Source organism: Kogia breviceps, chromosome 4, assembly GCF_026419965.1.
Source record: "Kogia breviceps isolate mKogBre1 chromosome 4, mKogBre1 haplotype 1, whole genome shotgun sequence".
In the NCBI taxonomy this organism is placed as follows: Eukaryota; Metazoa; Chordata; class Mammalia; order Artiodactyla; family Physeteridae; genus Kogia; species Kogia breviceps.
The window spans coordinates 151317263-151337214 of NC_081313.1; the positions used below are offsets into that span (position 1 = coordinate 151317263).

General features: G+C 52.6%; 2 protein-coding genes across 8 annotated transcripts in view; both read right to left on the bottom strand.

Moving 5' to 3' along the window:
- The window catches only part of HNRNPH1 (heterogeneous nuclear ribonucleoprotein H1), a 264799-nt gene extending 254590 nt beyond the window's left edge, over positions 1 to 10209 (bottom strand). Inside the window, exon 1 of the mRNA XM_067032235.1 lies at positions 10200 to 10209. The gene's annotated coding sequence lies outside the window, so the exon portion shown is untranslated. The remainder of the gene's footprint in view (positions 1 to 10199) is intronic.
- Positions 1 to 19952, bottom strand: part of TBC1D9B (TBC1 domain family member 9B) — a 44697-nt gene that overhangs the window by 1534 nt on the left and 23211 nt on the right. For 2 of the 7 annotated variants that reach the window (XM_059060501.2, XM_067032229.1), the window contains exons 8-21: positions 14337 to 14498; positions 13875 to 14025; positions 13177 to 13391; positions 11550 to 11667; positions 9883 to 10168; positions 8021 to 8150; positions 7792 to 7890; positions 6949 to 7017; positions 5703 to 5943; positions 5225 to 5290; positions 3488 to 3559; positions 3174 to 3224; positions 1550 to 1609; positions 857 to 963 (exon numbers count right to left, since the gene is read on the bottom strand). In XM_059060501.2, the coding sequence (XP_058916484.1) occupies positions 857 to 963; positions 1550 to 1609; positions 3174 to 3224; positions 3488 to 3559; positions 5225 to 5290; positions 5703 to 5943; positions 6949 to 7017; positions 7792 to 7890; positions 8021 to 8150; positions 9883 to 10168; positions 11550 to 11667; positions 13177 to 13391; positions 13875 to 14025; positions 14337 to 14498 (1827 nt within the window). Of the gene's footprint in view, positions 1 to 856; positions 996 to 1517; positions 1610 to 3173; positions 3225 to 3487; positions 3560 to 5224; positions 5291 to 5702; positions 5944 to 6948; positions 7018 to 7791; positions 7891 to 8020; positions 8151 to 9882; positions 10169 to 11549; positions 11668 to 13176; positions 13392 to 13874; positions 14026 to 14336; positions 14499 to 19952 lie in introns of all 7 variants that reach the window. The other 5 variants (XM_059060503.2, XM_067032230.1, XM_067032231.1 and 2 more) reach the window with 4 other exon arrangements.

Consider the following 19952-nt stretch of genomic DNA (forward strand, 5'->3'; position numbering starts at 1 on the left):
CCCTGTCTCTACGTCCATTCTGTTAGCACAGACAGACCTATTTCTATCATACCTTTCCAAACCCAGTGACTACAAGTACTTCTTCACTGTGTTTTAGAATCACATTGAGTTTTTTGTATCTTTAATCGGAAGTGCCTTCAACTCTCCTTTATGAAGCTCTTTAGAGAGTGATGACAAGGTAAGGCAGCTTGGGTTGGTTAAGAGGGGTGAAGAGGTCAGGTTCCAGGTCCTGAAACCATATTTAGGCTTCCTGGCCTGAGAATGGGATGAAACCTCCCTCCACGGGCACCCCATTCTTCAGGCCTGTGGATGAGAGAGCACCCAGATTGCAAGGCCCCCCTTCGGGCACAGCAGACCATGGTCAGGCTGCAGCTCAACAACTGCCTTTGGTTAGATGTCTGTGGTCCTGGCTGTAAGACCCTTGGCAAGATGCCATGGTCCTGATGCAGAGACCAGCAAACAAACATCGGGTGGCGGGCCGAGCGGGCCTGTGTGTGCACAGCTCTGAGCGGGGCCTGGGAGGGAGCAGAAGCGCTGTGATGTTGTCTCGTAAATGGTGGTGTGAGTCTCTGCCTTTTGAGGCTAACCTTCCCCAGTGCTCCTCTGGTTCACGGATACCGACTAAACCAAAGCAAGTCATCACCAGAGGAGTGTTCTGGACAAGGCCCTGAGGCAACTGATCCCTTGTCCTCCTAGAATAGTCCCTGACTGCTGCCTGACTAGAGGTTCTTAAGGTAGGCAGAAGAATCCCTACATTCCAGGGGGTGCTGGGACGGTGGTGAGGTGTCGGGTGGGAGGGCTCAGCCTTGGTCAGAATTTTCCAGAAACATCTGTTGCGTGTTCTTATTGGGCCTACCTGGTTCATCTTGGGAAGATCCTTAATCGTCTCCTTCTGAACCTCTTTCTCCTTGGCCCACATTCGAAGGTAGTGCCGATATTCGGGAGGGCTGGTTCCCTTCTCCTCTGCGAGTTGGGAGAAAAAAATTAATCTCCATCTGTCAAATGAGAGAAAGAGGGCTGGGGGCTGGTAGCAGGGGGTAAGTGGGTTTAAGTATTGTCTGGCATGGAGTTACCTGGGCCCTATTACAAAACACCCCGGCATTTGGGGAGGTGGTGATAGGAAAAAACACCCTAGAACACTCATGGGTCTCCCCTGAGTTATGCTGAAGTAGGTCTGGGCTAAGCTGATGAGGATGGCCCCAATCTGTCTTCCCCAAGATGGTGACAGAACCATGTGGAGGCTGGAGAGAGGGTGGCATGAGACGGAGAGGCCGGCTGGGCACCTAGAGGAGTCCTGGCAGGAAGCAGGCACCCCCAGAGGGAGGTGGTGATGGCTGGAGGTGCTCACAGCTACAGGAGATTCAGGCCTGGGGCTGATGAAAGCTGGGCAGCTGATGGGCTGGGCATTCACCTCAAGGAGAGCTGTGGTGTCAGGCATGCATCTGCCATCTCCCCAGGGTATGGGGCTCTTCTGCAGTGACAGGGCAACCAGACCCCACCCACCCTGGGACCTCTACCAGCATCAGCAGATGTTGGCCTATATATACACCTCTTCTTTTTTCTTGAATGTCATTTCCAGCTCCCTCTTGCTCTTCCTGTTGTAGTGCTTCTGGACAACGGGATGAATAAAAAGAACAACAACATTCTTCTGTTATGACTCCAAACCACTAAGGTCCTTGAGTGGTCAGTCTAGTCTGTGCTCTCCTGTGGAAGAGGACCTGGCCCTGGGCCCTGGATGCTGCTTCTTCTCTGCCTTCTCTGAGCAGGGCTCTCTCACTCTACGTGGTTACACTGAACCAGAGAGCCACTGAACCCTCACATCCTCTCTTTCAAAAGAATACAAGTCATACCACACAGTTCTTAAGTGAACGATGGTGCATGTTATGGGCACAAAGTCTGAGACCAATGATTTCTATAGTTTCTGCTGATAAAGGTCAAACTCAGGGGAGTCTTAATTACCAATTCAACCTGCAACTGCCACACTAGCTGTTGAGGAATTTTATGCACGTGAATCCTGCGCTCAGCACTGTATTTCTTAAAGTGACATACTTGCTGGAGTCTGCATACACCGTGTTCCTTATGGTGACCATGAACTTGGGGCGAGCAGGCTGCCCAGCTTTTGCAGACCTGTTCCCTGAGGGAATGTGGCCAGTGGGGGGACCTCAGGTGGGACGGCAGTGTCCCAGCTCTGAATGGCCTTTGACAGCTATGTGGTGGCAGGGAAGGGCGCAGCGCTCCGGGCTCAGGCTTCTCACCAGGGAATGGACCGCTGCCTGGAGGCTATGTGAGGTCTGAGGGCAGGGATCTGTACCCCAAGTCCCTGGCCTCTCCTGGAAGGGCCTGGGACAAGCCTAAAGCATCCTTGATTTGCTCGAGTATAACAGTAGATACATCTGTTTCTTTAGTTTGTATACTTGAAATCAAAGTCCTTAAGCTTCAGAGTCAAGTAAGCCTTTGGCACTGTAAACAGGATTGCTTTGGGTATCTTGATAATATCTTGATAGTACCTCTTAATTTCCCTTTTGAATGTGTATTATCTTTGGTGTGTTATTAACTATCCCCCATGAGAAATTATAGGGTGGTGTTTTGGTCGGTTTTCTAGGTGTATTACATACTACCAGCTTGATTGCCAAATCCCAGGCCCAGAATGCCCCATCACCCTGGACCCAGTACTCCCAACAGGTTTTAAGTGTAGCACAGGGATGACTTCTAATAGGCACTCAGCATACGTACTTTTCCCCAACAAAAAAGTGGTGTGGAACATGAAAATGTTTCCAAGGAAAGCATCTACCACTCTCCTCCACCTCTGTTCATCTGTGCTTTGTCTGTTTCACAATGACAGCTTTGCAATGATAGCATTTTGTGTTTTTCCTATGACCATGATGACAGAATACCTTCTGCACGTGGCTGGGGAGGTGAAACCCTAGTGCCTGTGCAACACCTACTATACTGTGTGTCCTCATTTACTGCCCTCACGCAAGCACAGCAGCTGCCCCTCTCCACCCCAGTCCAGGGCTGGCTCTGGGTCCTCGGAACTTAGCCACACAGGAGGCGTCTCTGGAACTAAGAGGTTCCAGGCCTCCTGACCATGTAGGGGAGCGTTCAGGAGATAAAACCCAAGGCCCTGGGGAAGCCAAGTGCAAAGGGGGCGCCCCTGCCCCCCAGGCACTGACCTTGAGCCTCCCAGGGCAGGAAAAGATCCAGGTCGGAGGTCAGAGGAGATGCTGGAAGGGACAGCAGAGGAGGAGCAAAGGCAGAGGGAGGGAGAAGCCCGGGTCCGGGAAGGCAGAGACAAGAGAAACAGAAGTGAGAACACCCCCAGAGGGCCTGGCCCTAGAGAGAGAGGCAGCTTCCCCTGGCTCTCGCTCTGCACCTCCCCACGCTGCACACTCCCCGAGCCCGTGGAGGGCCGCAGGCCACCTGCACGCGCCCCACAGCAGTGTTGCTCGGCACAGGGCCTGAGGCCAGTGGTATACAGAGTGCTCACCTTCTGAGGAGCTGTTCTCCGTGAAATAATGGGTCGCTTCCAGGGCTGACTCAGCCTCCTCTGGGCTCAGGGCTGTGCTCGGAGCGAAAGAAGAGTGAGGGCAGGAGAGAACATGATTCTCACTGAACGAAACCACCCTGAGTCCTGGACAAAGGCCCTCTCCCCACTTGCCACTGCGTGCTCCCCAGCTCCCAGCCCCACCAACATATGCTGGATGGTCATAGTGGTAACAGCTGATGACTGATTCTGGTTGACTCGTGCACTGTGTTTGAAAAGGTAATATATACATATCCCAGATAAAAATCCAATCAGTGCAGCTGGGAGTTGGTTGAGCGGCCATCCTTTCTCCCACCCCACGATGATGCGGCCCAGAGGATTCTTTTGGGATGTTTTATGCTCCTGCAGGTACATATGCAGGGACCGGCCAGGTACAAGTGACTTGTTCTCACGTTATACGCTTGGGCATTGCTCCACACCAGCACATACTGGCCTGCCTCACCTTGCAATATAGTTGTCTCTGGGGTGTCGGATCCACTTGGTTCTGGGCAAGGGGCTTATTCTCCCCATTGTATGGAGGGGGAGGAAGTGAGTGAGTTTTAACAGTGCATGGCACAAGGGGAGGTGGCAGGTATGGGCCACTACTAGAGCCCTAGATGAAGCAAGGCGGGCAGAGGCGGCTTGGAAGTGGCAGGGCTGGCCGCACGTGCCCTCATGGACAGGCTCTCGGCACAGTGGGGTCTGCCCAGCCCAGGCCTCTATCTCAGCAGAATGAGAGGTGGCCTATACCAGTCTTTCCATGGAAGTGTTCCTTGTTGCGGTACAGGGAAAAACCAGCCACAGGTGAGAATATCTGTGTCCAGGAGCAGTTGTCTCTCCAACTCTGGATGCAGAGAACCCTGGGGGAAGCTTTAAAACTACAGTCTGGGCCCCGCCCCAGGCCCATCAAGTGAGAGCCTCTAGGATGAAAAATCACTCAGGCTAACTCTGAGGCAGCCGCTGACTCCCAGGGGCAGGTCATGAACAACAGCAGGAACCCAGGACAGCTCCACCCCAGAGCAGAACCCCTGGGGCCAAATTTTCACCAGCCTGTCTCAATTCCCTCCTGTGAAAATGGGGAAGCCCTCCCCTGCTGCACTTGGAGAACTCTGAGTGGCCACCCCTGCTGAGCTAGGCTCATGAAACAGCGAGAGACCCTGCTTTGGGACCAGCTACTGCGGATTATCCACTGTCAGTGCCCCAGCAGGCCCAGCACTGCTAGAGAAGCCAGAGGAGAGCAGCCATACAGCAGGGATCCCCAGCCTTGGCACCCCCAGGCCGCTCCTCTGGTGAGAAACAGGAACCCTTGAGAGACTTAAGGATAAGCTAATGAACACAAGAGATTCAAACCTGAATATCCACTCCCGTGAGTTCCCCTCAGGAGGGGGTGTTCTCGTTGAGTGGCATAGTGCTCCATCTGGGCTTTTGCCTGTGGGCAGAGTCCTCCCTGAGACTCCTGCACACCCCCTCCCAGGTCACTCAGGTCATGGCCCTGCTCTCAGACCAAGATTGGGCTGGGCCTCAGCCCCAATGCTCTGGCTCCTCCACACTCTCTGTCAGGACAGGCGAGCCTCCACTATGTTGGGAACCTAGCTGCCGCAAGGCTCAGCACTCCATAGAGGCCTGTGCCTTGGAATGCTGCAGTTCCAGCTCTGGACACATGAGAAACCCTTGCTTGGGAGTGGGATGGGAGGCTCTCACCTGGAGGCAAGTGCAGCTTGTAGAGCACCTTGAGCTTCTCTGTCAGGTCCCCATGGTACATCCTACCTGTGGAGGAAGGCCAGCAAGGAGGCACGCTGGCAAGAGGGCACGAGTCCCACGGCCAGTCCACATTCGAATACCTCCCCTTCCAATGGGTTCTGGTAGGACCCTCCTCACCACCTGACTCTCTCCTGGAGAGGACCCTGAGGGTGAGCACCAGGCCTCTGGCTTTCCCCTTCTCTGGGGCCTGCAGACCCAGCCTCCAGCAGTGGACTGAGGGAGGGGAGGGGAGGGAGGGCTCCCATTGGACCTCCATGTATCTCCAGTGGGAAAACTGCACTTCCTTTATCAAGGGTCAAGGGCTCCAGGCTGCCCTCAGCTTGCTGCAGTGGGAAGACTGGCCAGGGCTGGCATCTGGAGGCTTCCTCAGAAAGGGCGTGGGCACGGACAGGCCCCTGCAGGCCCTGGAGCCACTCACTCATCCCTGTCACGAACTCCTTGAAATTGATCAGTGAGTCCTTATTTTCATCCAGGAGCCGAAACATGCGCCCCGCCAGCACGGGTGTGTGGGAGCCACAGGCCCAGGGTGTCAGGCTGGCAAAGAGTTCCTGGAACTGGTTCGTGTCGATGCGGTACTGCTCCAGGTAGGGCAGGCTGGGGTCCCGACGCACAGCTGCAGGGCGGCTGCTCCCCCAGTACTGACTCGCCAGCTGCTTGGCCTGCAGGGGGCATAGCCTGGTGAGATGGCCTGGCCTCCTGGCCCCTGGGTGCTTAGGATTACCAGGCTGGTTGGTGTGTTCACCCTCCTCCTCCATCCAAGTCTGCAGAGTCCTGGATAGTGAGCACTGGGCTACACACAGCATCTCACAGAACCTCCTGCATTGGTACCATCAGCCCCTAGTTTATAGCCATGGGAGTCAAGACAGGGCCCTAGGACTGCCAGCCACAGCAGCCACAGTGGGTGAGAGGCAGCACTGGCTGGACTGCTCTGACCTTAAGGCCACAGCAGGGTGGTTATCTTGGGGGTTGAGCCAGAGGCAGCTGGAGGGGCAGATGGGACCCGACAATGAGATCAGGAAGGCATTGTAGACATGGCTGTTTCTGCCTGCTCGTCACACCCTTTCCCCTTCTTCTGTTAACAGCACCTGAACTTTTCTTGGAGAGCCCCTCTTGTCCCACCCTCAGGCCATGGGGTGGGCACGTGGCCCAGTTTTGGGTCAGCAGCAAACACCCTCCTGTAGCCACAGCACCTAACTTGAGTCATTCCAACAATCAACCCTAGGCTTTTTGCTAAAACCACTTGGAAAGAAAAATTTCTTTTCACTGGGGTTACTGAGAGGACAGGTTGACCTTGGAGATGCTGACAACAGTCCTGCCACTCTGTAGGAAAAGCAGTCCAGGTGATATGTGAGGTAGGGGAGCTTGACAGGATGTTGGAACACCTAGATCCAGTCATGCCTGAAGCTGTACATTCCTAGACTTTCCAGTTTCACGAGCCAATGCATTCCCTTTTATATAAGCTGACTTGAGTGGATTTTCTTCCACTTAAAAGAGTGTCCTGCCTAAACTCCAAGAAGGATTAAATTCTACCATGTGAACTTTGTAATAACTGCATCTGAGGATGCTATTAAATCTATTTCTCTCCTGGCAGGAGGCTGCTACGCTGAGGATGAATTTAGGGGACTAGGATGGGATAGTGGTCCTCCCTTGCTCTTGGCTGTCACCTTAAACACCATGTAAAGGTCCTCCAGCTCTTCAATTGAGAAACCAACGTCCCCAGGTATAGCTCGGACCTAGAAGGAAAGAGAAACAGGATGTATTAATGAATTCTCAACTTTCTGCTCTTTGAGAGAACCCCCATGTGGATGAGAGCAAAGACACGAACTGCCCTCTTGGTGTTGCCAGCTGGCTGAGCACACGAGGGTAGTCCATTCAGGAAAGAAGGTGTGGTCCACACTCTTACCCCTCATCACCCATCCTGTCACTCAATTCACACTCCCTGAGCTCCTTCCTGGTGGGCACTGGGGGTGCCTTTCTGTTCTGAACACCCAGTCAGGGACACAGGGTGAGGGGCGGTGATCAAGAGACTGCTATCTGGATCCCTCGAAAGGCCCTGGCACTGGCACTTTGGAAGATGACCTAGAACTTCCCAGTAACTTCTCCCTCCAGAGACAGGAGGACAAAGGCTTGCAGCAGAGGTCAGCGGGCTGAGTGGATGGAGGGCTGAGTGGGCTGAGTATCGCTACCCAGGGGCAGGGGTTAAAGCCAGGCCTGAGGGCTCAGTCCAGAGTGGGATCATGCTTAGCCTTTAGGCATTGAGGCATCAGAGAAGCTTCCCTCTGACCAATCCACAAGCAGAAAATTGTGACCAGCCCCCTCCCCACTTCCCTAAATTTGCACCTTCACTCCTGGATTCCAGTCCCACACAAGACAGTGCTAGGGGACTCTGCACCCTGCTCCTCAGGGAAGTCTGGAGATGGCTTGGTAGGAGCAGCCCACTTGGTCACCATCCCCATCCCAGCTCCAGCCTGCACCCTGAGGTCATGGGAGCCCGGGCCCATCCATACCACACTCCTCTTGGCCGTATCCTCCAAGGACTGGATCACTTTCAGCCTCTGTTTAAACCGCATCTGTTCAATGTCCTCGGCCCTCAGGCTGCTGAATTTCTACCAGTCAGAAGTGATTCAGTGAGATAAGGTGGAACCACAGAGTAGAGGACAGCCACCCGCCATGGCCAACTGCACCCACATGGCCCAAGGGAGTGGTCTGGCTAAGAAGCCCCCAGTGAGTGCTGACCTCATATGACATCTTCAGGAGGTCGAAGATGTCCACCTCTTCAGGAGGGTCATCTCCACTGGTCAGCAGGGCATGGAGGTGTGGGATAGGAGGAGAGACACTCTGCTTATTGACCACATTATCCAGGTATCTGTAAGGATTAAAGGACAGAAATCTAGATCACCCACAGGTGACAGCGGTGTCTTACCCATGGCTAAATCATGTGGAGAGACCTAATTTGCCCAGACTCCCAATCAGTGAGTGAGTGTGCTGAGGGCCGGGCATCCTCCAGGAGAGAGAAACATGAGCCACTGCAGGGAGGAGGGGGAGAGGCAAATCAGGGATGGGTATCCTGGCAAATCAGGGATGCCCCCTGGAGGCAGTGGAGAAGCTTGAGCACGAACTCTGAGAAAGCTAGGCTGTCCACTGGGGTCCCACGGTGTGGGGGGACCTTTACGAGTCCAGACCCTACCAAACCAGGAGAGGTTTGTCCCAGCTGGAGGGATGACACACTTCCTCCATCTGGCGGGTCACTGGGCCAGATGTGAGGACTCCCTGCCTGGCCAGGAAGAATCAGGGACCAAAGGAGTGTCCCAGGAGGAAGGCGAGGGAGGAGCCCTGCTGTGGGGGTGTCTAAGGAACGCAGCCTTGGGGCAGGGCCTGACTTTGGCTGGACTAGCCCAGCCAGGACCTCACATTCTCCCAGGCTCTCTGGCTGGGCCTGTCACTCAGGTGGGAGACACCCACTGGCTCTGGCACCATTCCTGGTCAGGCCCTGCTGCTGAGGAGGGGCCCTATCTGTCTGGTGTGGGAGATGGGCATGAAAACCACTTGCTGACTCTGGCCACGGGCTGAGTATCTTGTCATCACTGAGGACAAACAGCTAGCATGGCCCATAGCAGAGAAGCAACAACTCTGCCAGCCTGGGACCCTTGCAGGTTCCCAGTCAGCACCTGGGCTGGCTCAGCAGGCAGGTGGCAGCGTCTCTGGTTGTCCCGGGTGGCCGGGAGCATTCCAGGCTGGGCAAATACATGCACGTGGGCTGGCAAGGCTGTATAGAGCTCAGGGCCTGGGCCACAGTGAGGACCCCCCAGGAAGGCACCTGGTTATAAAGGCCTTGAAGGCCAGGCTGGGGGACTTAGACCGTTTGTCCAGAAAACCACCAGTGGCACAGGGAGTCCCCATATCCCAAGGGAGGAACAGGGTCAGATTCTGATCGGGAAGAGCCCTGTGGGATGCTGGTAGATGAGACTGGAGCAGGGAAAACTGACGATGCAGACACAGGGCCCTTGGCAGGGGTGTCATGGGTCAGCCCTGAGGCTGTAGGGGTTGATGGGGGGGGGGGCTGGACTCCAGAGAGAATCCATGAGGAGGGGATGCGGGGACTGAGGGAAGATAAGGCAGCCAGGATGACCCTGGGCCTTAGGTGTGCCTGGTGGATATCAGCTCATTCAGCAGCTACAGTAGGCCCAACATGGGCCCTTGTCTAGGTGACAGGGCGAGAGTGATGCTACTGAGCTGGGAAAGGCACGACCAGGAATGCTTTGTGGGAATAACAGACACCCAGCCTTTGCTAGAGGCGGGAGGCCCTGCTGTTCCAGCTGCCTCCTGCCCACCAAGCCCTCCAGTCCAGTGTGCCCTGGCCCACTACCTGTTTTACCTTCTCCCAGCACTTATTACTACTCCAGTACTGTTCTGTCTCCTTCCAGAAAGGAGGCTCTCTCCGGCCCCCTGGAGTATCCCTGGGTCTAGCCCTGTCTGGGCACTTGGTAGGTACAGTCCCAGGATGCTGACCAAGGAGCACATAGGGCTGGGGAGGGGTGGGGTGCTGCAGTCAGTGCTGGCCAGCTCCCCAGCAGGAGGAGGGAGGTTGGCTCAGTCACCTGCCCAGGACGGTCATGGCCTCGCCCTCGTCGTTGCAGCCCAGTAGCTGCTCCATGTTGGCATCCAGGATGGCCAAGGCCACCTGCAGGATCACCTTGATGCCCTCATAGAAGAAGCAGTCAACAATGACCGCAGCACTCTCAAAGGGCATGACGCTGAGGAAGAGGGTCAGGAACCAGGAGAGCGAGATGCTGGGAATCACCCCCAGGTCCTGCATCTTCTCGGACAGCTGGGGCAGGAAGTCTCTCGTGAGCTCTTCGAAGATGCCTTGGTCCACCAGGGCCCCTAGGGAGAGAACGAAGGAGTCTGAATGGTGAGCTCACACCCCTGACTCAGGCAGGCCCTCATGTGGGACCCCAGGGTCTGAGTTGCAAGAAGCCCACCTGGTCCCCAGCCAGCTCTGCTTACAACTGAGGGCTGGAGGTGGGCAGATGGGGTGGAGAAAACAAGAATGTTAAAAATCCTTTAAGTTTCCTCTTTACTACTTCTAAACCACTGTGTGAAAAGAACGATTTCTTCCACTATACTTGGATTTTCTTTTTGGGAAATACTAATTTCTCTCTAGGGCGTCAGGAGTAAACAGTGAGCAGCCGCATAGCACAGGGAGATCAGCTTGGTGCTTTGTGGCCAACTAGAGGGGTGGGATAGGGAGGGTGGGAGGGAGGGAGATGCAAGAGGGAAGAGATATGGGGATATATGTATATGTATAACCGATTGACTTTGTTATAAAGAAGAAACTAACACACCATTGTAAAGCAATTATACTCCAATAAAGATGTTAAAAATAAATAAAATATAAGAAAAATAAAAGAAAAACAGAAACAAACAAAAAAACCAAAACAAAACAACAAAAAAAGAAGTAAACAGTGATCTCAGTAGCTTGTGTGTGTACTGACCTGAAGCTTGTGAACAGATGCAATTATAAAGGACCCCAAGAGTGGAAACCCCAAAAGCAAACGGTAAGGGAAGGACATTTTAGAATAACAGACTTAATTATATATGTAATTAAATATATTTGTAAGTGCACTTCCATTTAATAACACAGATTCTACTGGTTGTGAGTTCCTAACAGTTGACATGGGGGTATACTATATGCTCTAGTTGTGATACTGCAAATTTTCCACAATAAAAATGTTTAAGGGGCTTCCCTGGTGGCGCAGTGGTTGAGGGTCCGCCTGCCGGTGCAGGGGATACGGGTTCGTGCCCTGGTCCGGGAGGATCCCACGTGCCGCGGAGCGGCTGGGCCCGTGGGCCGTGGCCGCTGGGCCTGTGCGTCCGGAGCCTTCGCTCCATGGCGGGGGAGGCCACAGCAGTGAGAGGCCCACGTACCACCAAAAAAAAAAAAAAAAAAAAAAAAAAAAGTTTAAGAAGAGTTAGATGGATGTGAATTTAGGCCCCAAGCTAACTTCTTCTCTCACTGCCAGCAACTCCTAGGGAATTGCATAAAGTCTGGGAGAGATGGCTGGGGTCTGTGTTTGGCTCTCCACTTTTTAGCTGTGTGAAGATTTAGCAGCTTCTTAATCTATGGAGCGGAAGCTGTGACTGTCTGCAGCCTGGGGCAAGGCTGCGAGGCCTCCAAGAGCTCACCTGTGGGATGTGCTGAATGTAGACCTGGCCCAGGGAGGCCTGCCACCCCCACAGGGAGCTGCCAGTCTCAGGCACTCACCCACCACCCTTGTGTTGTAGTAGTCAGGCAGCATGCGTTCACAGAGGGCCACCAGCAGCCAGAATGCCTCCTCCTCGCTGCCATAGAGCAGGAGCACTGAGGTGACGATGTTCATGGCCTATGGGCACAGAGACAGGTAGGGGGTGTCATGCAGCTGTCCCCACCCAAGTGGCCTGTGCATCCTCCTCTACCAGGAAGCCTGGCAACAACAAACTCTTCCATCCAACTCTGGGCAATTTGCCAAAAGGCAATTTGCAGGAAATCAATTTGACCAAAACCATCAACCAAGTTCCTCAAATTGGGCCTGCAGGCATTCTGACACCCGAGAAGGCGAGGCCCTTCTTCAGCGTGGTGTCTGGTGTCACAGGTACAGCACGGGGCCAGAAGGATGTGTGAATGAGCTACATGCAATGGCCACATGGCTGCAGGAAGGCCATGGCAAAGTAGCGACCACGCACAGCCTGAGCTGATACCAAGGCTTGTAAGAAAAAGCTTCAATGGTGGCAAATTATCTTAAAAATGATTTAGAGCCAGCACACTGGTTTTCCATGCACTGGCAATATGTCCTGCAGAACACTGGTCCTACAGAAAAGTGACCTCTCTGAAATCCAGAGGCAGTCACAGGGAAACAGAAAGCCATCTGACCTGGCCATGAAAATGCACACTAGATTTAAAATCAAATGCCCCTGGAAAAGCAAATCAAAACTGCAGTGAGATGCCACCTCATACCGTTAGGATGGCTACTATCAAAAAAACAGAAAATAACCAGTGTTGGTGAGAGTGGTAAGAAACTATAGCCCTTGTGTATTGTGGGTAGGAATGAAGAATGGTGCAGCTCATGTGGAAAATGCTATGACAACTCCTCAAAAAATTAAATGTATGATCCAGCAATTCCACTTCTGGGTATAATGCCCAAAAGAACTGGGTTTGGATATTGTACACCTATGCTCATAGCAGCACTATTCACAACAGCCAAAATGTGGAAGCAACCCAAGTGGCCATGGATGATGAATGGATAAACAAAACACGGTGTATACATACAATGGAATATTCTTCAGCCTTAAAAAGGAAGGAAATTTTGACACATGCTACAACATAGATGAAACTTGAGAACATTATGCAAATGAAATAAACTAGTCACAAAAAGACAATACTGTATGATGCTTATATGAGGTACTTAGTCAAAATTATAGAGACAGAAAAGATAATGATGGTTGCTAGGGGTAAGCAGGGGAGTTGTTTAATGGGTACAGTTTCCATTTTGCAAGATGAAAAAGTTCTGGAGATGGATAGTGGTGATGGTTGTACAATGATATACCTAATGCCACTGAACTGTACACTTAAAATGATTAAGATAGTAAGCTTTATGTTATGTGTATTTTACCACACACACAAAACAATCAGACCCCTCAGGACCCAGACCAGAAGCACATACATGGCATGGGGATGAGGTGAGTGATGAACACTGCTTCTAATTTCATCTTTTTCTGTGATTAGGATCTTCCTGGGGGGACAGGGCACAGTCACAGGTGTGTGGGGCCATCACTTAGGCCCAGGGCCATGCGGAACTGTTCCTGTGAGCTTCTGGTGGGAGATGCTGTCTCTGGACCCTGTTAAGCCCCTGTACCTGGCAGTAGCCAATGGTGGGGTTCCGGAAAGCGTAGGCAGTCAGCACCCGGCGGAGTGCAGCGATCCCGAGCTCATTCTGGAAGGCAGGGTGCTCGGGCATGGAGCGGTGGAGGTCTCGTTCGATCTCCTCCGTGGCCAGGCTGTACTTCCCTGTGGACTTCTCCACCAGCTCAGCATAGTAGCCAGGGTGAGTCACCATCTCATTCCAGGCCCCTGTGGAGACACAGCTGGTAGCTGTCTCCCTCCTCCCCACCTCCCGGGACTTTGAGGGCAACAGTGCAGGGTGGAGACGTCAATGCACTGCAGAAGAGAAGTGGCACTTGGGGGCCAACTAAGAGGTGCCAGGCAGAGTTTCCCTCATGATTGCTTCTGAAAGAAGTCACCCCACCCAAGTTCAAATGGCTGACTTGCCCTCCTGAAACCATCCAAGTGGCCAAGGGTGTGAATGTTGCCAGAGCCTGCCCCAAGGAAAGGAGGCCTCAGGAGGCCTGTTTGCCTTCCACTGCCGGTGGGAAGGCACCGCCCCACTGGTGTCTGCTCCCCCGAATGCTCCTCTTGGCACACATGAGCTTCATTACAGCTGAGAGTCCCGTTCCCGCCCTCTAAAGGCTGGTAGTTCCTGCCTGGCTGACTCAGGAGGCCAGCTGGGGGTCATGGAGGCTGAAGCTGTGGGGCCGTGAGGCCAGGGCAGCTTACCAGAGAAGAGGAGCCACAGCTCCCCCCGGAGGCTCTCGGGGATGCCCTTCAGCACCAGCTCCCGCGTCCTGGCGGTGCGGTACATGCACATGCCACGCCCGTACTCAAAAAAGTGGATGTGCCACGACTCCTCTTTCATCTTCTCCTTGGCCTGGGGGAACAGCAGACAGGGGAGTCTGTGGATGCGACCTGAGTGCTGAGGCAGGTGTCAGGCCCTCCACCTCTCCTCCAAGGGCTTGTGGTGAAAATGCTATGAGCCCAGGCTGGGCTGCGCACGGCATCACCCTCGGGCGTCAGGGACACGGGACCGCCTGCAGAGGCCTGAAGCCCATGACCAGCACTGCTGAACAGGTCATGCAGGGTGTCCCTGGGCACTGCACATCGTCACCCAAGGGCCGCAGACGGCCCTGCCCTTCCCCCTATCTGGCCTGCATGGTGGTGGAGCCCCGAGTCTGGGCTTACCCCCTTGGCTCCCAGGTCCTCCATGGGCGTGTTTCTCTGGAAGAGTTTGAGCAGGCCCTGGGAAGCGGTTGGAGCCTCCTGTGCATGGGACCTCTGGAGGCCACCGAGGGGTGAGGTCGGGCTGGCAGGCTGTTCTGACACCTCCTGAGGAGCTGGGGAAGACTGGGAAATACAACATGGGAAGGAAAGCACTGAGCGAGTGAGCTGCCCCACTGCCTGCGGGGTGACCGTGCGGGAAAGAGCAGGAGGCCATGCTGTGGCTCAGCCCTACATCCTCTCTGGCCAGACACACACCTGTATTGTCCTCCTTCACCAGGGCCAGGTTCTGGTGCTCATCCTGTCAGGCCCTCTCTCCGTGAGGGCAGGGCCAGGAGAGAAGAAACCGCAAGGAGACAGCTCCACGTGCCCCTGCCTGAACACTGCATCCCCTACAAGGGCTTGACTGGCAGCACTCGTGGGTGCTCCCTGGGATGCCTTTCTTGCTCCAGCCTCTGGGGTGCAGACCCTGCCGAGCCCTGTCCGGTGGCGTCTGCCCGGACTGTTCTTGGGTCCCACCATTGTTGTGCTGCCCCATGGGGCCCCTGGCCACAGTGAGTGGCTCAAGTGGGGAGTGCTGGGAAAGAGCACTGGGGCCCCCACTGGAGCCCAAGCATGGAGGGGAAAGCAGAGCAGAGGCAGGGTGACATCAGGCCTGCTTACCCAGTACGTCCCGAGGCTGACAGCCTGCTTCACCCTTTTCAGACTGACAGAGTCCTAATTGAGGGCATGCCTCCTGTGGGTGCCCTCAGTGACAGCTGAGTGAGGGAAGGAGTCCCCTTTCCTCTCCTCCCTCCCTCAGGCTACCTGTCCACTGTACCCTCAAGGGCCCCTCAAAGGAGAAGGGGATCCCAGGCCCTCTGAAGGCTGGTGGCTGTCCGCAAGGCTCCCTCTCTCTGGGCCACTTGCCTGGTGTGTGGTGTGGTCTACAGTGGCCACACATCTCTTTGGCCACACCACCTCTTTCCTCCGGACACTTGTGCAGCTCAAAACCGGGTTCTCCTTAGCAGTCCACCACACTTGCAACAAGGCTGTGGGGCTTTGGGAGGCGAAAATAAAGACACAGGTATAGAACTAGGTGTGTGGGGAGGGGGTCCCCACCTGTGGGCCATCTCTAAGCATAAACAGGGCACTGGTAGTGCTGTAGGCCCTTCCCCAGTGTAGGAACCTGGGAATCTGCTTTCCTGTTGCACAGACGGCCAAACAGCAAGAGAAATGGTTCCTGGGTGGTTCTGGGAACATACTGGGGGGCAATATGGGGCTGGGAGAAGAAAAGGGGGGCATCAAGGACAAAGGTCTAAAAGGAAGCCCTAACATTCAGGGTTCTTCCCCTGGCTTTCTGGAACCCCTACCCCCGCCCTCACCCAGCAGGGCTAGCGAGGAAGTTCTTAGTACCCTTCAGGTACAGTGTGGGTGACACCAGGCAACTGCCCCTGCTTGTGGATTGTGTTCTACCTGCTGGCACCTGACTTCAAGGTGAGTTCACTGTCGTGGGCAATGGCCTGGGCAGGGAGCTTGTTCCCTAGCCCGGGGGTCCGGTGGAACAGAGTCAGTGCCCACTCTGTCTGTCCTCCTCTTAGCTCCCTCCCCAAGTGCCCACCAGCAGGAACAACACCGCTCTTGGGTGGACACGGGTCACTGGCTCCCTTGAATCCACTTCTCCTTCTGCCAGCAGTGGCTTCCAATTTTTTGGGGGCACAACACATCTCTCTCCACTCTTGGACCCACACTTTGTGGAATCCACTGAGGTCTGCGGTGGTGGCCACAAGCTAATTAGCATTTCCCATGCCTGTGGGGGCTTCGGGTACTGTGTCGGCCACTCTGCGGGGAATGTCAGGATGAGCCAAGGAGGGTGCAGGGGCTGCATCACCATGCTGGTGCCACACACGCCCTGGGGATGACGCTCATCCAGTGGAGAGAGCCCAGCTCTGATGACAGGTGGCCAACTGTGTGGACTTCTTGGCTTTGTGGGCCAGTAAGCTCCCCTTCTGCATGCTCCAGTCTGAGCTGAGTTTCTGCCCTTGTGCCTGTCAGCTCTGATCCCACTGGCTGTGGTCAAGCAGGGGTGCTGGACACCTCCCCCCAGACTTTCACCCTCTCTGTGTTCCTTACATGAGAACCCGCACCACAGCTGTGATGGCTTCACAGGGAACACATTCTAAACTCTAAACTCATCAAACTGTGCTATTTCAATATATACAGCATACTGTACATCAAATTTACCTCAGTAGAACTGTTTTTAATAAAAAGGAAAAAAAAAGAGAACTCTGCTAGGTTCATATCCACAGCCTGCCCCTCTGCCCCTGGCTGGTGTTTTCAAAATGGATTTTAGATCAGCTAAAAATACATTTTCATGACAAACTGCCCGAATCCAGGGACATGACCCCAGTCCAGACCCCAAGCATCCTGATGCAGAGAGACTGCTTCTGGCTCGAGGTTCTCTGCAGGGACAAGGACACAGATGGACTTGCAGGCCACAGAGCACTGTAGAGAATCAAAAATCTCAGTGCTGGAACGGAGACTGACTCGAGGATGTGACCTCAGCAATAACCATCGTTTGTGACAGACAGGTTCCTGGGGTGATGGTGAGCTCACAGACCCATGCTGCCTGGGAATCCAGTCTCTTTCTCCTTCCTCTTGGTAACTGTCTCACACATTTTTCCAGTGCAAACCTCCCAAACCACCCACCTTCCTCACTTCCTACTGCCAACTACTGAACTGAGCAAGCAGAAGCAGGGGCAATCTGACAGCCATCCACGGTCACCCCCGCCGGCCCACCTTCCCACATCTGTGGCCACGCATACCAGGCCCAACTCTCCCCCGACTCGAGCCCAAGATCCTACCGTTCTCACCTCTAGGACCTTCTTCTGGCAACTGCCCTCTCTCCACTGGATTAATTACCATCAGCAAAGAATCATGCTCTTGTCCCTACAAGCCCTCCCCGTTCTTCACCTGGGTGGTGCCCATATGTTATGTCCACTTTTGTGAAAGTGCATCAAGCTGTGCACTTAGGATCCATGCACTTTAGAGTATATACACGTCACACTCCGATTACAAAGTCACACCCTGAAGGGACCCCTGTGATTCTCAGTTGGACTTTCTACAAAGTTTCTGGAAAGAGTTGCCTAAACTCACTGTATCCTTTCCCTCTCTTTCCAGTTTCTTCTTGAGAAAGTGTCAGAAAATGTATGTTTATGTTCTAACAGTTACCTTTATACTAATGTCTTTATATAGTACCCTGGGTCCCCTCTTTTTATACACTGGACTCCCTCCTAGGGTCAATACTAAAAGTAGCTAGTAGCCCTGATCTTCCCCCTCCACTCCTTTTCCTGCCAACATATAATTTAAAGTGATATACCTTGCTCTTACTTAATAAGGCGGTCAGTGAGCTTATTCTACTTTCCATACCTTCTTTTCTCATGTTTTCATTGTACTCTATGTATTCAGAGCATATAAAATTACACATGACTTGTCACCTTTATCCTTGTTACCTAGTCCTATTTCTACAGCTAGATACATTCAATGCTCCCACCACACCTTCTGCCAAAGCCTCTTCCGTCATTTCTTGGTTGTCTGAGGTTGTTCACTATTAGATCCCTCAAAAGCTGATAGCTTCTGTGAATTCCTGCATGTTCCTGATGGCCTGTGGTCTTGATACCTGAACGTCAGTTTGCCAGATAGAAAATCCTGGGGTCACAGCTTTTTTACCGTATATCTTACAAAATGTTACTCTATTTGTATAAAATTTTGCTATCAAAATGTCTGAGGCCTCTCTGATTTTCATTCCTTCAAAAATGACTTGGTCTTTCTTGACTGGTTGCCCCAAATAATTTTTTTAATCTTTAAAATCTGATAGTTTTACTAGATTATATCTCAGTGTGTGTGTATACTGCATACTATTCTCTATTGATTTTCCAGTTGTACACATGCTCTTCCACCAGGCAGGTTTAAGTCTTTTATGTTCAGAAAACTTTTCTTGAATCATGGTTTCTATCAGTTGTTATTCCACAGCTTTGTTTTTCTTTTTTAGGGAGCTACATTATACATAAGTTGGATTTTCTTTGCCTGACTTCTTTATCACTTCTCTTGACTACTTTTTCTCTCTCTCTTAATTGGACTCTCCTCTTACAGCCTTTCCTCCCGAGTCTTGTCCTTATTTCCCTTAATGGACTTTCTGTGGGGTCTACTCATTCTTGTGTTCTTGGTTGTATGATATTTATTTCTGAAATATTTCTTTATTTTTTTCTAATTCTTTCCTGACTCCTGTCAACTCTCTTTTCGCATTTTTCTGTTGACTAGTCACTTAGTTTCCAAGCTTTCTAAAAATTTTTTATTTATACCATTCTTTAGTAGTTTCTAACCCTTTTCTAATTCTTTTTTAGGTCATTTTGAAATATTAGGGTACAGGTTTCATCTGCTTTGGGGGGATGCTGTTCTGGTGTGCTTTCTTTGTGGAAGGTTTTTTGGATCGTTTTCTTCTTTGTATAGGGTGTGCTCATAATCTTCTTCTGTTGCTCACATTTGAATAACATGACTTTTTCTGTACTTACAGGAGGATGTTGTATGTATGGGGTAGCTGTTTGCACTGCACAGTTGGGGGGTCTGTCTTCTGCTGCAGTCTCTCTATGGAGCCCCCCTCCAGGACTTTCTGATCCATCTCCTCTAGTGTCAGAAGCTTCTCTCTCTTAACTCCTCAGTATTCCTGCCCTGTTCAGTTCCAGATCTTTTTTCCTCAGGGAGGGCTCTTTCCTTTTGGAAGGGAGTTTTTGTTGGGTGTTTCAGATTTGTCCTAGCATTCCCTGATCTTCCCTCAGCTCGTTAGTGGATTCCCATGTTTTGTGTTGTTGGTTAACTCCTCTGTGAGCTGGAGCCTGAGAAATATGCCCGCAGTTTCACTGGTGGTTTCTCTTAGTCACTTGCTGAGGTTTCTGTTCAGTGGGTAGTCTCTTTTGAGAAGGGTGTGTGTGTGGGGGAGTATCTTTGGTGATTTCTGGATTCCTTGGCTCTTGGGACTGTCAGAACTCTTTTTCTCTTCCCTCCACTACCACAGCACAGCTGCTGATTCTGTATCTGTAGAATAATGCTGCAGTTGGTGGTTTGGCCTCACCTACTTGTAGTCTGGGGTTTTAAAGATATCCTTTCACCTGGCTTTGTTAAAGCTGTTGTCTGTGGGCTTTTTTTTTTTTTTTTTTGCTTGCGGTACGCGGGCCTCTCACTGCTGTGGCCTCTCCTGTTGTGGAGCACAGCCTCCGGACGTGCAGGTTCAGCGGCCATGGCTCACGGGCCCAGCCACTCCGTGGCATGTGGGATCCTCCCGGACCAGGGCACGAACCTGTGTCCCCTGTATCAGCAGGTGGACTCTCAACCACTGTGCCACCAGGGAAGCCCTGTGGGCTTTTATTTTTACTCTTAAAGTTGCTTTGTGCATTTTAATGGAAAATTTGGTAAGGTTTAAAAAGCTACCCCAATAACCAACAGCTTATTCCAGTTGAAGGCCACTCTACCAGGCTTTTCTTCCTGTTCTTCCACTGAACAACTCTTGAAAAGGCCACTGTGACCTCTACTTGCCATCTCCCGTAG